Source organism: Xylona heveae (assembly GCF_001619985.1).
Source record: "Xylona heveae TC161 unplaced genomic scaffold L228scaffold_7, whole genome shotgun sequence".
NCBI lineage: Eukaryota > Fungi > Ascomycota > Xylonomycetes > Xylonales > Xylonaceae > Xylona > Xylona heveae.
Window position 1 is genome coordinate 970,911 of NW_017264199.1, and position 14,897 is coordinate 985,807.

Here is a 14,897-nt window from a genome sequence, read left to right on the forward strand (position 1 = left end):
TTTCAGGCACGCTGCACAGTAGAAAAAAAGGTGACCGGGCGAGAGCCAAGTAATGGGGACGAAGGGGAGATGGGCCCATCCACTTCAGTCGGGAGGGGATGCATGTCTATATGTGTTTGCCCTCGTATCTATCAAGGATTCCCCAGGTCAGTGGCCCTAAAAGAAATATAGCAAATCAAATGTAAAACTTCAAAGCATCATCGACTAATAGACTTCTAGCTCGAAGGGCACGGCAAAAAGCACAAATTATTTCAGGCCGCGTTAGAGAGAGAATCCAAAGTCCTGCGGAGTGATAACCGTCACCACATTACTGAAGCTAACCCAGAAATGGAAATAATCGAGCGAGGCGGCCCCTCAGGCGAAATTCAGGTGGATGGATGCCATGTTCAACTCCGTCATCCCCCAAAGGGACAACCGCAAGGACCCTGACTCGTGCCGCCCCAGCTAGCGAGGCGTCCCTCGCTCGGTCACGGCGCTGTGGAGCTACGGCCAAGAGCGTTGGAGCGCGGATACGCGCAAATTTAACATAGAAGAGGACGATCTGGGCCACGAATATATTGCACGCAGCTTCATCTTGAAAAAAGATTGAAGATGGGATAAAATAGTATCTGTTGCATTTGCATGCGTTCTATGTGTTTCTTGGCTCTTCATTGGAGAAAGATCAATCACTACCCTCCTCTTCCATGTGCACACGGATGCAATCGGGTAAACCTTAGGAGAAATGTTAATTTTACATGTTGAAGCAGAAAAAAGTCCAACTCGGCCAATACGCCGTCGCTCGCCAGATGATGATCCCAACGGAGAACAGACCAGAAAACAGAACATTTGAGAAAAGAAAAAGCTGAAGAAAATTGTCAAGAAAGAAGACAAGACAACTTTTACCGTAAATCCTTTTGCTCGCGAGAGACGCAGTCTTCAAAGTGCCAAATAAGAAAGCAGAAAGGGACACTGTGAGAGCACAAGTGGCGATATGTAGCCAATATGGTCCAAGGTCAATGGTCCGCAGAACAATAGGTACATGAAACAATAAAAGGCGGAAAGAAACCGACACAACGGTAAAGTAGAAGGAGCGTGAGTCATATCATAGTAAGGATCGTGATGCGTCTGTCGCTGCGACGCTGGAGGCAAAATTGAAAAAGAAGATCGTAAAAAAGAAGGACAGGAAATTTCTAGTTAAATGAACGTGAGAAGACATCATAAAGATCGTAGAAAATGGTGTCTGCATCAAATGGGTCAAGGCGAAGCACGATCGTATTATATCTCGTTGCTCGCGTTGGAATGGTTGCGACTCTTGTTGTGTGCTGCTTCCCACATCATCCTCTGGCGTTGCATTGCCTCGACATCGAATGCCGGCGGTTGGCGGTTACTAGAACTGGCGAACGATGGGGAGCTCATGTTCCTCTCCTTGAGATCACTCAATGTGCCAATGGACTTCATCGATCTGAGGCCTCTGGACTTGGGCCTCTCATCCTTGGCCGCGTCCTCGGCCTTGTTCCGAGACTTCATCTTACGGAACTCTCGCGCTATTTTCTCAAGCGTGCTTCCGCCTTTGGGGGATCCATGGATTGGTGGGGAGGGCGGAAGGGGCTTGTCCCGGCCCGAATAGCTGCTGCTCGTCGACGGGCGATCGTCGGTTGCAAAGCTCACTCCAGAGTCGACCTTGCGGCCTTTGCGTTTTTCGTCAGTCTCCTCAGGCGCAAAGACCTCGACGCCACTAACTTCAGAGCATTCTTCAATGACGCCATTCGTGGTGCGCAGATACATGTCAAGCGTATCTCTCACGGCAGGCCAGCCGTTTGCCTCGCCGGGCCGACGGCCTTGTTGCATGAGAGTCTCGAGGATTTTGGGGCCATTCTTTTCAACCCCCTGAATATATCGGAAGAATCCACCGCGTTGCGAGTTTAGGACGGTGGGCGTTAATTGCGAGGTGGGCTGAGAGTTGCTCGAAGGGGGATAAAGTGTGTTGAGCATAGCAACGCAATTGTGCTTGTTAAATGGTTCGAGCGACATTTCATTAATGAGGGCCTGAGGTGCGTTCGATTAGCATGATAGCTCGAGAGGGGCAATTAACGGCCTTGGACTCACCCAACGGCGGAGGCCAATGTAAAGCTGGGTGTACAAAGCCTCGATTCTTCTCTCCTTGTCCTCAATGGACTTGATCCACGCGACAACTCCGGGGTATCTTTGCGCCAGCTCTGCCTCGGTGGCGTAGGTCTTGCGATCGACACCCAAGCGCGCAAGCGCGGCCGCAATTTCTTTACGGCGTCTAGTTTCGAGGTCCTTTAAATAATCCAAAGCCGTCATCGCCTGCGGGAAATCAACCATGTCAAGCTCGGCAGGAAAGCATCGTCGGAGAAACTGCGTAATGAAGCTCGGGGGAAGCGAGCATGGCTGGCAGGGCAATCGAGCAATATGTGTCATGAGCGCAGACTTGAACTCGAGGCCAGCCGCCTGTGCGCCATGAAGTTGATCCACGGGGAAAGTCGCCGACGTAGGAGAGGAGGATTTGGTCGACGTTCCTGAAGACACAGGTTGCGAGCCGCCGTTCTTGAGCTGATGAGGCAAAGGCTGTGCGCGAGGCACGCAATTGAGAGTGTACATGGTTCTCAGAGGAATCTCGTAGCTCTCAGGATAAGACATAATGTGGTCGAGGATCCTATTTCAATCGTCAATTAGCAAAAGATCATTCCTGTAAAAAAAAACCCCGTTCAAAGACCTACCATGTATAGGCGGAGCCCTCTCCAGGGCCAGAATGTTGTGGAGCCGACATAGCGAGCGATGGAAAGATTGCTAGCGATGCAAGAGGGTCGGCTGAGGTAATGGTTTTGAGTAACGGTTGTTTGATGACTGAAGGATTAAAATTGCCAGCTTCGGGTATTTGTGTAGATTCTGGATCGCGATCTGGATGTTTTGGTCGCGCTGATAGGCTTCAAAATAGTGAATGGCAACGAGTGAATGGTTGGTTGATAAGGCCAAACGCAACGAAGGAGTGACCAAGAGGGAATGAACTTGATTTCAGACAAAAAGCGATCGGATGACTATGATAAAGCGACTGAAGGGGAAACGAAGGACAAGTGAGGTTGCGTGGCCCGACGTCTCGAGGGAGGAGAAACGTGCGGGAGCAAGCAGGAGTTTATCGACTGACGGCAGCAAGGGGAGCTTAGGACCTGGACCTCTGACGGAGGAGCGGCCGGTTCAGTCCCCAGATTGCTGACTCACCGGGAGTAGCAATTGATGTTTCACAACGTCGAGAAAGAACCCCCAATAGGGTGTCGAGACCACCGCTGCATCAATGACGTTCAAAGTGGTCGAACGCTCAAGGACGAGTGATTTGGAGGTCTCAAAAAAAAGTCAGGAAGACAATAATATGGCGTGTGGCCCAGAGGGGCGAAGCGAAAACGTGAGGCTTGCCTTGGGCTGGCTCTTGGGGGGGGGGGGGGACTCTCCGATGTCGAAAGGGCGATATGCCTGGGGTGTGAACCGTGGGTGTCCTGGCCTGCGTGGGTGGCAGCTCGGGTGACTTGGTGGTGGTGGTGGTGGTGGTGGGTGGAGAGATGGGGGGAGGCCCAGAGCCCAGGGAATCGCTGTGGCCGGCAAGGGATTTGGTTCGCTGAGCAGGAGAGACAAGTTGCGAGAGCAAAGTGGCTGTGGTCGAGAGCAGTACTTTTGTACCTCCGTACAACCAACCGTGAGTGACAAGAAAAACAAAACGAGAGACAGTAATCGTCGATTGTTGATGATGATGATGATGATTACGATGATGACAATGATGCAAGATTCTGGATGAAATCAACAGGCTTCAAGACCGCGAGAAGAGGGAAAAGGAAATGAGATACTCCGTAAAGTGGGTGGGAATAATGCTCATTTGAACGGCGAGAAAAGATGGTCTCGAGGAGGCCTCAGCCCCATGCTTCTAGGTACCTTAGATACTGGGTAGTGCGGGACCCTTTTCCCTTCCCCCTGTCCATCGTTCCCACCCTTGGCCTAGGCCTCCCACTTAGCTTTGGCTTAAGTTTCCCGCCGCCCTTGTCCGGCCCCCGTTGGTCAGACGCGGTTTGTTGCGCCCGCAGAAACGGCCACGGCAGAACGGTGACAACGCTCGGAAAAACAAGATTATAACTGCGACGATGAAATCAGGCATGTTACGATGCGACGATCATCGTTGTTGGCTAGGAGAATCCTCCGTTGTAGATCACGAACTCTGCCGCTTCTTTTATCGGCGAAAATTAGACCTTTTATCGTGCGACAAATCTTATCAATCCGATAGCGAACGCATGTTCTCCTGTCATCATCATGGGCATTTTCCTTGCCTTCTTCGAACACAACCATCGTATGCAAGGGGCAAAGCCAAGTTAAATATACTATCAGTATCACATTCCCTAAAAGGTGTCATCACAGATAACATGAAACACCACGAGCGATTATCACACGTTGATCGACTTCAGAGGTGGACATATGGCACATTCGTCTGATGATTGAGCCACTAGATTGCGATGAACAGCAGTTAACTACCTAGGTAGGTATGGGGCTGGTTTACGTCTGTACTCCGTACTCGAGAGAAAACAATAGTTATGAGCAGAGCGCACAAATGCACTGGCTGGTCATGGCCCCAATAGTGCTCTTTGCAGGAGAGGAGCTCGTTTAGCTATAGTGATTGACCACTAGGGGTGATTCCGTTATGGAAACGAGGACGAGCAGTGGGAGAAATCCGACCAAAGACGAGGCGAAACCCCAGACACGTCGTCCCAAGACGTCCACCTGGTTCTGATCGCGTCGTCCCGACGCTACGGCACTCGGCCTCCCGGTCACAGGGGTTTTCGAGTCTTCACGCTATTTCTCTGTTTTCTCCACCACTACTACTTCACCAAGACCCAAATCCACTACTGATGGGTCCATATTCTGCCTGAACTTTCGCTCGGGGAGCACGGAAAGCATATGTAGTGCCATTCCCTGAGGCCACACAAGGCACCAGACGCGTGGACGGACAATGACCAAACATCGAATGCGCACCGACCAGTCATATCCTGAGCCATGCATAACAATGTTCAATAATAACAGCATCTCTACGAAGCTATTCGGGCCCGTAATTCTACAAGTAGCCGAGCAACAGCACTCACCTTCTCAAAGGGGGTGTTGTTTGATTGCTGAGAGTGACAGTTCCTTTTTCACAGAACTACTCCGCTTCAGGTATTCCAATGGATGCTGCAAACCGCCAATGTTTTCGGGTCCATTATCACATTTTTTTAATTGCAAATGCTACGGAATACTGTGGCCGTAGGATCATCGTGTGGTGCATCCTGACATGGAACGCTTGCTTGGGGACCACAAACGCGACGTGGTGGAATTCTGCCGACAGTACGGTTGAGTTTGGAACACGACGGCCGGCTGTCGTATTTCTCAGGGGCTACTGAGCAGTTATCATACACGTCTCTCGCTTCACTGTAGGGCGCGTACGAAGGTAAACACTCGCTGACGGACCATGGCCAAACATGCTAGCTTGCGAATCCGCGAGAGAAACTTTCTCCATGGGGCACACAGCCCCTCTGAGCATTGTTTACAGGTAAGCATGCAGGAGTGGCGGGCAAAGAGCCGTCGGTTACCACTGTGCCGTGCTCTGCTATCAGCCGTCCTGCTAACCGTAGATTGCTTTGGGACAGGGACATGCTGCATCGAACCGCCCGCTCGAGCTGCATCGATGCGGGCCCGCATACACTTACTGTGTCTCTCAAAAGAAGCTCCACCAGTACCAGGGATTCCCACCCAGTGCGCCTTCGACTGCGTCGGAGACTCTACACCTTTTCCACGACGGACTTCTAGGTTTCTCAGGCAGACAGATGCGGAAAGCCAGAAATGCATGGCCTACGAACGGCCACGGACGTCATTAGGTACATTTCCCTCTAACCAATGACTCTCGCTCCGGGTTGCACTACACATTCAATGGGAAAGATTGAGACATATGCATGTCTCGTGCAAATGACATCCCTTCAGCGGCATGTGCCTTGGCCAAAGTTACTGGATGATTTATTCTCAGTGGCTACTGTGTATGCACGGCATTTTTAGACCCCGCCATCAATCAGGTGGTGATTGTCGCACGCCTCGTCGAGGCAACACCATACGGGGCAAGAAATATTGAACCAGCGCACGGGCAGTGCCTCGATCCTAACGCGAATGGTAATCCAGAGCAAGAGTAAGTCTGCAACCGTAATTGCCATTCCGTCCTATGCTGGTTGAGATCTTGCGGCGGCGATTGGCGAGAGTGTGCAGCACACGGCTCGTCCACCCCTGAGACTCTACCGGCACCTTTCCCTGTCTCTTCGGGTCACAGCGAATAGGAGCTGAGTAGCTCTGCTATGAAGAGCGAGCTATTGTCCCTCTCAACATCTCTTCGCGTCGGGCCATTGACCGTTTGCCCCCACTGCTACTCGCGAGGTCGTAAAGACGGTTAGGTACCTGCGTTAGTTGATGCCTCGAATTCTCGCCGACAAATCCTCTGTGCATACTGTGTACTGAGTGACAAAGCGCATCTTTTTCCGGGTGTTGCCATCTTCAGCAAATTGTCTACTTACGATTCGTCTACTCTCTGCCCAAATGCCCAGTTTCTCAAAAGACCGAATCACGATGATGATAACTTCCAGGTGAGGTCAAAGAGCCCCGGGTGGTCAAGGTTATTCGATCGCGTCTTCGCACATAAATGAGCTGGGATACTCCCAAAAATGGAAACACGCCAACGCGAGTGGACGATCTCACGCGTGAGACCCTGGCCGGAGATCAATACTCAAGCGATCTACCAAAAGGATTCTCAATTCCCCACGGCAAGCTGAAATTGGTTGGTTTTTTCTCAATTGGATCGTTACATCTGAATCTATTTGCCATTCTCGTCTTGGGTCAGGGGGTCCACTGATCCACCCGCTCTCGCTTCCAGTGCGGAGCTGTCAATAATACCCCTCCATTACCCCTCCATTACCCCTCCTATCTCCATCGTTCCTGACCATCCCGCAGCAATTGTCACGCAATCTTTCTGGTATTGACACCAAAGCTGTTCAAAGTCGGATTCTGCTCTTTGTGCAGGGTCTTCCCAAATGGGAATCGCAATGCGTCTCGTGTCTCGTGTCTCGTCCTACTCATGTTTGCTACTTTGGGTCTTCTGCTCATATTTCGGCCTACTGTCCGACATCCGTCTATTCCAAGCCTCCTCATGATACATCGGCTGTCTTTTCTGAAGGAACGGCAGGAACGTTGACGAGGATAGTACAGGCAACTTTCTTAAAATGTAATTCACAGGAGACGAAGAAGCACTTTGCCTTTTTGAATCTGGCAGGGGTATATTCCATGAGTCTGCCAAACTCCTTGAAGAATGTGAGGCAAAACGGTAGGGAGTGCGTTGCCTATGAAATTGGCCAGTCCAGTAGAACATCTCCAGCTGCCTCCAACCTATAGGGGCCATTCTCTGCTGTATCTGTGGCCATGCAGAATCGTCCTGTTCCGCAATGTTGCAGTAACTACGACTTGCACGGATTATGCGTCGGGCCGAAATCTGCTGTCTGGCCTGTCCCTGACTATAAAACCTCGGTCTTGCTCTCAATGTGACCGCCACATTATCTCTGTCATTTCGTGATTGGTACTTCACGAGACCCATGCAAATATCCTGTACATGTCCCCTGCAACGTTTCCCGTCCTGGCAGCAGGGATTTCAAGTATCCCCCTTATTCTGCAGAAGCCCAATATTGAGACTCGCGTTGGGGTGCATTGATGCTTTTAGCCTATTTGCAACGATGAGCCTCGTTGTTCATTGACATCCCAAAATCGGACATTTTATCCATGCACAACATTCGTGTCTCGAGTATTTATTCAACAAAACTGGCTTTCGTTCCACCTATACTCTTCTCTCTATGATTTGCAGTTCCATTTCTTTTTCTGACCTTAGACGGCCGAACGTTTTTGAGGATCATCTCCGGCCGGGGTTGTAACAATCTCCATTGATAGAGAATTTTGTGATTTCTTTCTGCAGCAAAATGGGAACTTTTGAAGCTGCGCATGCGTGAGTGAACTCCGACATGGTAAATGAATGCCCCTCATATATGCGATGGCAGCAGATCGGAGATAAAGTGTTTGGTTGCGTGAGTTTAGAGTAGTCCATTGATAAGTTTCACAATGGAATAAGAGTAATCTCTCACAGAGAGATCTCTATGAATAAAATTATAAGATTCATGTTAAAACGATTCTATCGCTTGCAAATCAGCTTGCGAACAGCCTTTCTGTCTCGCATGACCTACAATATGAAAAGCATGTTTTTGGGGGAATGCCACACCAGCCAGTCATCGCACCAAGCGAAAAGACCGCCCAACTCTTGGTCAATTTTGTCTTATAGCAACAGTTGATCTAGATTAGATTGAGGCTTGTGAGAAAGGGGCTTCTCCAAAGCAACATAACGTTTACAAGTCGGCAGTATTTGATCTACCCATCCTCCGGCACGATGAGAGCAGGCGTAGCTTTTATACAGAGCACTTTGGCCAAACGCAGGATTTCCTGACTTTAATTTCACAGTATCTGCTGTTCCAAGCATGTCTTCACTCTTGAAGATCATCGCTTTTGGGAACGATGAGCGATTGGGCATATGGCTTTCGCAGTTATCTACCTTGTGTTTTGTGGATCTTCCCGGGTTCGCCTCCCCCGGCATCCCCGGCAGGCGGGTATACATAGGCGAGCGCTCCTTCCCTCGTTCTCGATTGAACTAAGCGCCCCGTTCCCCGGGGACATCTGGCCTCAAATCTACCGCCATAGCCGCGCCATCCTTCCCCGAATGTTTCAGGGCAGGCCTTGGGTTGGAGCTTTCGTTGACGCATCTTTTGAGAACACTGTCGGGCAGGATTTATTCGCTAATTCTAACCATCAAAACGACGTTGCTGAACCACTTTCTTATATATAAATTAATGCGGACCGGCTGAAACCCATTCGGAGCTTAGGTGTTGACATTGGCTTGCGTGTGGATAGACTGGGGTTCTGATCCAGCTTCTCAATAGCTTGGAAGTGTCTCTTTGCATTTGCAAACTGCTCAGCGTTCAAATGTACAAGCTCATCAGCATCATCGGCGAGTGATCTTACGTTTGCAGCATATTTGAACCCGGAAGTCTGGCTGCGACGGCAAGATGAAACCACAACCCTTAATGAGCATCTTCACTGGAGCTTTAGCACAGGTAGGCTCATGGGCCACCCTCAGTAGCTTCCTCTGGTCTACGACCCAATGGACGTCCGTGAAAGCTTCAAGCCCTTCTGTCAATGTAGCTTTGAAAGCTTCATTTGACTCGGCCCCCTATTTATTACAGCTGGTGTATGTTCCACCCGACATGCTGTTTGGTTCTCAGCTAACGTCCGTTCAGAGAGACAGCAGCGCAAGAAAATTCTAGCTCATATTTCCCTCTTCTCGATCGAATTGCGCAAGGATACTTTGACCAGGCCGACACAGACCAAGATCTCTACAATTTATTCCTAGGAGTCCTTCGCGATGATGGCCACCTTCCCAGCCAAGAATCCATATCCACTTTCAAGCTTTCGCTTTCAATACACTCGGCGGCCCCTCGGATCGAAGCTCATTACCAATTTTACAATACTAGCGTGTCAAATTCTGAACTCGAAGAAGATTGTGCGGCATGGCTGCTTTTCAATGGAAAGCGCTATTCGGATCCTTCTCTTGCAGAGTTTCAGCAAGTATTAAGTGGACCAGGGTGAGTTCCAGCCAATAATTGGATTGGGTCCCCATTAATTCTCGATAGGTTCATACAAGAACTCCCGTTTGATCGTATTCTGGGAGCTCCCGATGTACCCGCGTCCATTCTATACGCCGATCCGACTTGCCCCAGCTTCAGAAATTTCCATAATGTTATTAGTAACAAAGCCAAACAAGGGCAAACCTCTTATCGGGTCCGTTACAAACCTCGCTCGAACCAATCGAAGAAACCTCTTTGGGTAAACAGCTACGGTGTAGAGCTTGCTCTCAAGCGCACGGATTATATTGTCATCGATGATCGTGCCGCCGAGAAGTCAACTTCCGGCAATGCCAAAGAAATCAAGTCTGGAAAAGCGGCATTGAGTGAGGTTGATGTAGCGGATATCAAACCCCTCTCCAAAACTGAGCTCGCTAGCCTTGGACTTCAAGCTGCAAGCTTTGTTATGAGCAGCGAGGATCAGTTTGATACCTTGCTCAAGCTCTTGGATGACTTCCCTCGACACGCCTCTTCAATCTCTGCTCACAATGCTACCTCAGAGTTCCTCGACGAATACTACAAAAATCGTCAGATTTTCCTGACTGGCGGATATAACATTGTTTGGATCAACGGACTTCAAATCGATGCGAGACAGATGGATGCGTTTTCACTCTTGGAGAATTTGCGGCGAGAAAGGGTGTATATAAACGGCCTTAGAGCCGCGGGGCTGACAAGCAGTGAAGGCATAAGCCTTTTATCGAATCGCGCTATTGCCGAGGCAAAGACTGGACGAGAGGTTCAAAGATATGACTTCAGAGACGTTCAAGAAGATGGAAAGGTCATCGTATGGTTGAATGATATTGAAAAAGACAAGCGTTACGACGCTTGGCCAAAGGAATTGAGAGCCGTGAGTTTGACCTCATGGATTTTATAAACACTCTCATGTGCACTGCTGATACTCCTAAAAGTTATTTCAACAAACCTACCCAGGGCAATTGCCCACCGTTAGGCGAGACATCCATAACCTCGTTGTGCCTATCGACCTTTCGGATCCTGAAGAAGTAGATCTGGTAGTGGAAGGGCTGCAGACCTTTGTCAAACGCAAAATTCCGATTCGATTTGGCATAGTACCTTCTGTCAAGTCGGATTCCGCTGCTGCTCAGGCCAAGGTTGTGTACCATTTGCTTGAAAGCTACGGTCTTTCTTCTGTCTTTGAATACCTGGAGTCCGTGAGTCAGAGTATACTGTTCAATTCCTATTTGAGCTCGGCTAACAATGATGGAACAGGCCCTTAAGGCCAAGGATCTTGGAACTCCGAACAAAGCCTACTTTGAGAATGCAATTAAAAATCGGAACCTCCGAGGAGAAGCCACACAACTACCATTTGCAGAAGTCATTCAAAAGTCTAGTCACGCAGAGCGACTGAATGCTGCTGAAGCCTACCTGAAGAGGTTGGGCGGCGACTTAAAGCCCCTCTTCTATATTAATGGCGTTGCCTTGCCTCGCAATGATGAGTGGTTGCAGGCTATGAGCATGAGGGTCAATATGGACATTCGAGAACTTCAACAAGCTCTTTTTGAAGAGAAGATCTCTGATGATATCTGGGTTCCTGGATATTTTCTCACTAATGCCGCAACCACTCGAAATGCTCTGGTCATACCAGAAGACGAAGGAGACATTAAAATCATTAATCTCAACGAGGCATTGGAGTCACACAAGAGCACTTACGAGAGTTTGCCTCGGCTCAGTAACTGGGTAACAGCAGAGAAGTCTGAGTTTGCACACTTGATAGCCATAGATGATTTTAACACGGAGAAAGGACGGGAGTTACTGCTCGAAGCTGTAACTTTTGCAAAACGGCGCAGCGGGATTGAGCTCGTTCTCCTTCACAATCCGAAAGACTCGTCTCAAGGAGGCATTACTTCTACTACAATAGCAGAGCTGCTGGATCAGAACAAAGAAGTAGCGACTGAGAGTATTAAAAATGCACTTCAAAACGCATTCTCTGCTATGGCTGCTTCGGGGAACGAGGACTCAGGTTCTGAGGAACCAATAGCCTCACGGGCTCTTGTTGAAGAGCTAGGATTCCAGCCGGGCCAAGAAGGGCTTGTGCTCAATGGACGGGCTATTGGACCTATCCCTTCATCTTCTCAATTTTCGTCATCCGATTTTGAGCAGCTCCTTAATTATGAGCGAACAAAACGCATACTTCCAGTCTATCATGGCTTGCTTGGCCTTCATCTCGAGGAAAAGCTGACGAGTCCTCTGGTTTCAGCGAAATTGTCTTCCTTGGTCGCTTTATCCAGTTTGTCGGATATGCCTGAAAGCATCTTTGACCGTTCGTCGCAGATGAGAATTGATGGTTACAACGTTTGGGAAACAAACTACACAGCAATCTTGGCTGGGAATGACCCAGACGAGGCATCAATTCAAATTGTCGCCGCGATCGATCCAGCAAGCGAAACTGCACAACGCTGGGTTCCTATTCTTAAAGTCCTCTCGGAATTGGACGGCGTGTATTTGAAGCTGTTCCTGAACCCGAAAGAGAAAGTCGACGAGCTCCCCATTAAACGCTTCTACAGGCAGGTGCTTGGTTCTGAGCCATCCTTTAATGACGATGGTGCATTGCGTGCTCCGATGGCACAGTTCAACAGCATCCCGGCTGATGTGCTCTTGACCACCACCTTGGATGTTCCGCCATCATGGCTCGTAGCTCCCAAGGAGTCGGTTCATGATCTCGACAATATCAAGCTCAGCTCGCTCAACGGCGGCAGCATCGACGCCGTGTATGAGCTTGAGCACATCCTCATTGAGGGTCACGCACGCGACACAACCATCGGTCCACCTCCTCGAGGCGCACAACTGGTCCTAGGGACTGAGAAAGACCCCCATTTTGGCGACACGATCATCATGGCGAACCTGGGGTACTTTCAGTTCAAGGCAAACCCAGGATTTTGGAAAATTAGTCTGCAAGAAGGACGCAGCCAGCAAATTTACCAGATTGACACTCTCGGCACAAAAGGCTACAATTCTGATCCCACCACGGACTTTACTACCGAAATCGCATTAACCTCTTTCCGAGGTGTTACGCTCTACCCTCGTCTTTCCCGCAAGCCAGGACAAGAAACCGAAGACGTGCTTGACGATTCACCTTCCTCCTTCCTTTCTGGCACGCCACTCGACTACGTGTCCAAAGGCATTCAGATGGCCGAAGGCGTGCTTTCCAAGACTCCCGTACTAAGTAACCTTTTGGGGAAGAGGGGAAGCAGCCAGCACGCAGATATTAACATCTTCTCCGTCGCCAGCGGCCACCTATACGAGCGCATGCTCAACATCATGATGGTCAGCGTGATGAAACACACCAAGCACAGCGTCAAGTTCTGGTTCATTGAGCAATTCCTCTCCCCATCTTTCAAAGACCAGCTTCCCTTCCTCGCCGCACACTACAACTTTTCCTACGAAATGGTCACATTCAAATGGCCGCATTGGCTGCGTGGCCAGCGCGAGAAGCAGCGCGAAATCTGGGGCTACAAGATTCTCTTCTTGGACGTCCTCTTCCCGCTTTCCCTCGACAAAGTCATCTTCGTCGACGCCGACCAGATTGTCCGCGCAGACATGTATGACCTCGTCACCCTGCCGCTCGAAAACGGCGCCCCCTACGGCTTCACGCCCATGTGCGACTCCCGCGTTGAAATAGAAGGCTTCCGCTTCTGGAAACAGGGTTACTGGAAGAGCTTCCTCCGCGGGAAACCATACCACATCTCCGCCCTCTACGTCGTTGACCTCAAGCGCTTCCGTGCCTTGGCCGCTGGCGACCGCCTCAGAGGCCAGTACCATCAACTCTCGGCCGATCCGGAATCCCTTTCAAACCTGGACCAGGACTTGCCCAACCACATGCAGTCTGTCCTGCCCATCCATTCCTTGCCCCAAGACTGGCTCTGGTGCGAGACGTGGTGCTCCGATGAATCCCTTGCCACGGCAAAGACGATTGATCTGTGCAACAATCCCATGACGAAAGAGCCAAAGCTCGACAGAGCAAGGAGACAAGTCCCCGAGTGGACAGACTTTGATGATGAAATCGCACGTGTAATTAGAGAAGGAAAAGAAGCGCAAAAAGATGCAAACAAGCTTGACGACGCGCAGCCTGAGGAGCGGGTCAGAGATGAGTTGTAAGATTAGCATAGAGGTAGAGGTGTATGATAAGGTTCTATTCTCTCTTTTTTTTTTTTTTCCTTTTCGTTTCCTTGGTCTTCCAATTTCTCCTTTTGTATTTTGCTTGTTCCCTTTTTTTTTCTTTCTCCTGATTATTCTACGGCACATCTATGCATGGCCGTGAGAGCCAAAAAAAAAAGGAGCAACAGAGAATAAAAATATAGATGACCGCTTTACATTACATGTTCATGTCGTGTCCATCTGAATTTATCCATCCCACGCTGTCAAATTGTCTCAAGGAACCACGAGACCAGATGATCGTATCAAGTTATCACGTCAAAACACACCGTTCGTTCAGTATTAATATCACTTGTTTTAGTACCTTCGTAGCTCACGTCAAAAGTCGAGTACAATTTTTTTTTTTTTTGTTCTTGGCTAATATCGGAGGGAAAAGCCCCCCCTTTGACTAAAGGTAGATACTAAGGTAGAATAGAAAGAGAAATGATATGTAGTCGATCGTCACCCCGTATCCTTTTAGAACCGGTTTTTTTTTTAAAAAATGTTATTGTTCTGGTGTTTTGGTACCCTCTACACTGCAATGTTACTCTCCATTAATCGAATTTTTTTTCCCTCGTGTGATTGGAAGACACTTATTCCACTGTTCGCGAACGTCTGACTTTTATTAGGGCAGGGCAGGGCAAAAAGGAACAAGGGGAGAAAAAAAAAAAGAAAAGAAAAGAAAAAAGGGCGGGGGGAAGGGAAGAGAAAAAGTTAACATCCAGCTTGAGAAGAGCAGAATTGCTATTACGGAGACGGAAATGGAAAGGGTGTCAGGCGTTAAATACATGTGGAACTGGCGCCCGTCAAGCAAGAATGATAAGGAGGGTGGGTAGGCAGGGAGTAAATTGTAATCGTAAGGAAGACACCGGCAATGGTAAAGAAGAAGAGTGTGTCCAATAAGTAAGCCAGGCAGACTATGTAGATGGTGACCTTGAAGCCCACTGTAACTTGAAGCCCACTGTAACTTGAAGCCCACTGTAATTG

General features: G+C 49.3%; 2 protein-coding genes across 2 annotated transcripts; one reads left to right on the plus strand and one right to left on the minus strand.

Moving 5' to 3' along the window:
• Positions 1-1,001: 1,001 nt before the first annotated feature.
• On the minus strand, positions 1,002-2,770 carry L228DRAFT_278060 (hypothetical protein; the record flags this gene model as incomplete). The annotated part of the gene is made up of 3 exons (XM_018335637.1): positions 1,002-2,025; positions 2,086-2,656; positions 2,721-2,770. 3 exons carry the CDS (start codon positions 2,768-2,770, stop codon positions 1,255-1,257), a joined length of 1,392 nt encoding a protein of 463 aa, XP_018187351.1. The 3' UTR covers positions 1,002-1,254.
• A 5,976-nt stretch (positions 2,771-8,746) lies between these two features.
• L228DRAFT_256319 (glycosyltransferase family 24 protein) lies at positions 8,747-14,175 on the plus strand. The gene is made up of 5 exons (XM_018333919.1): positions 8,747-9,328; positions 9,378-9,722; positions 9,771-10,608; positions 10,670-10,930; positions 10,989-14,175. The coding sequence occupies exons 1-5, from the start codon at positions 9,147-9,149 to the stop codon at positions 13,872-13,874; spliced, it is 4,512 nt and encodes a 1,503-aa protein (XP_018187352.1). The 5' UTR covers positions 8,747-9,146; the 3' UTR covers positions 13,875-14,175.
• Positions 14,176-14,897: the final 722 nt, after the last annotated feature.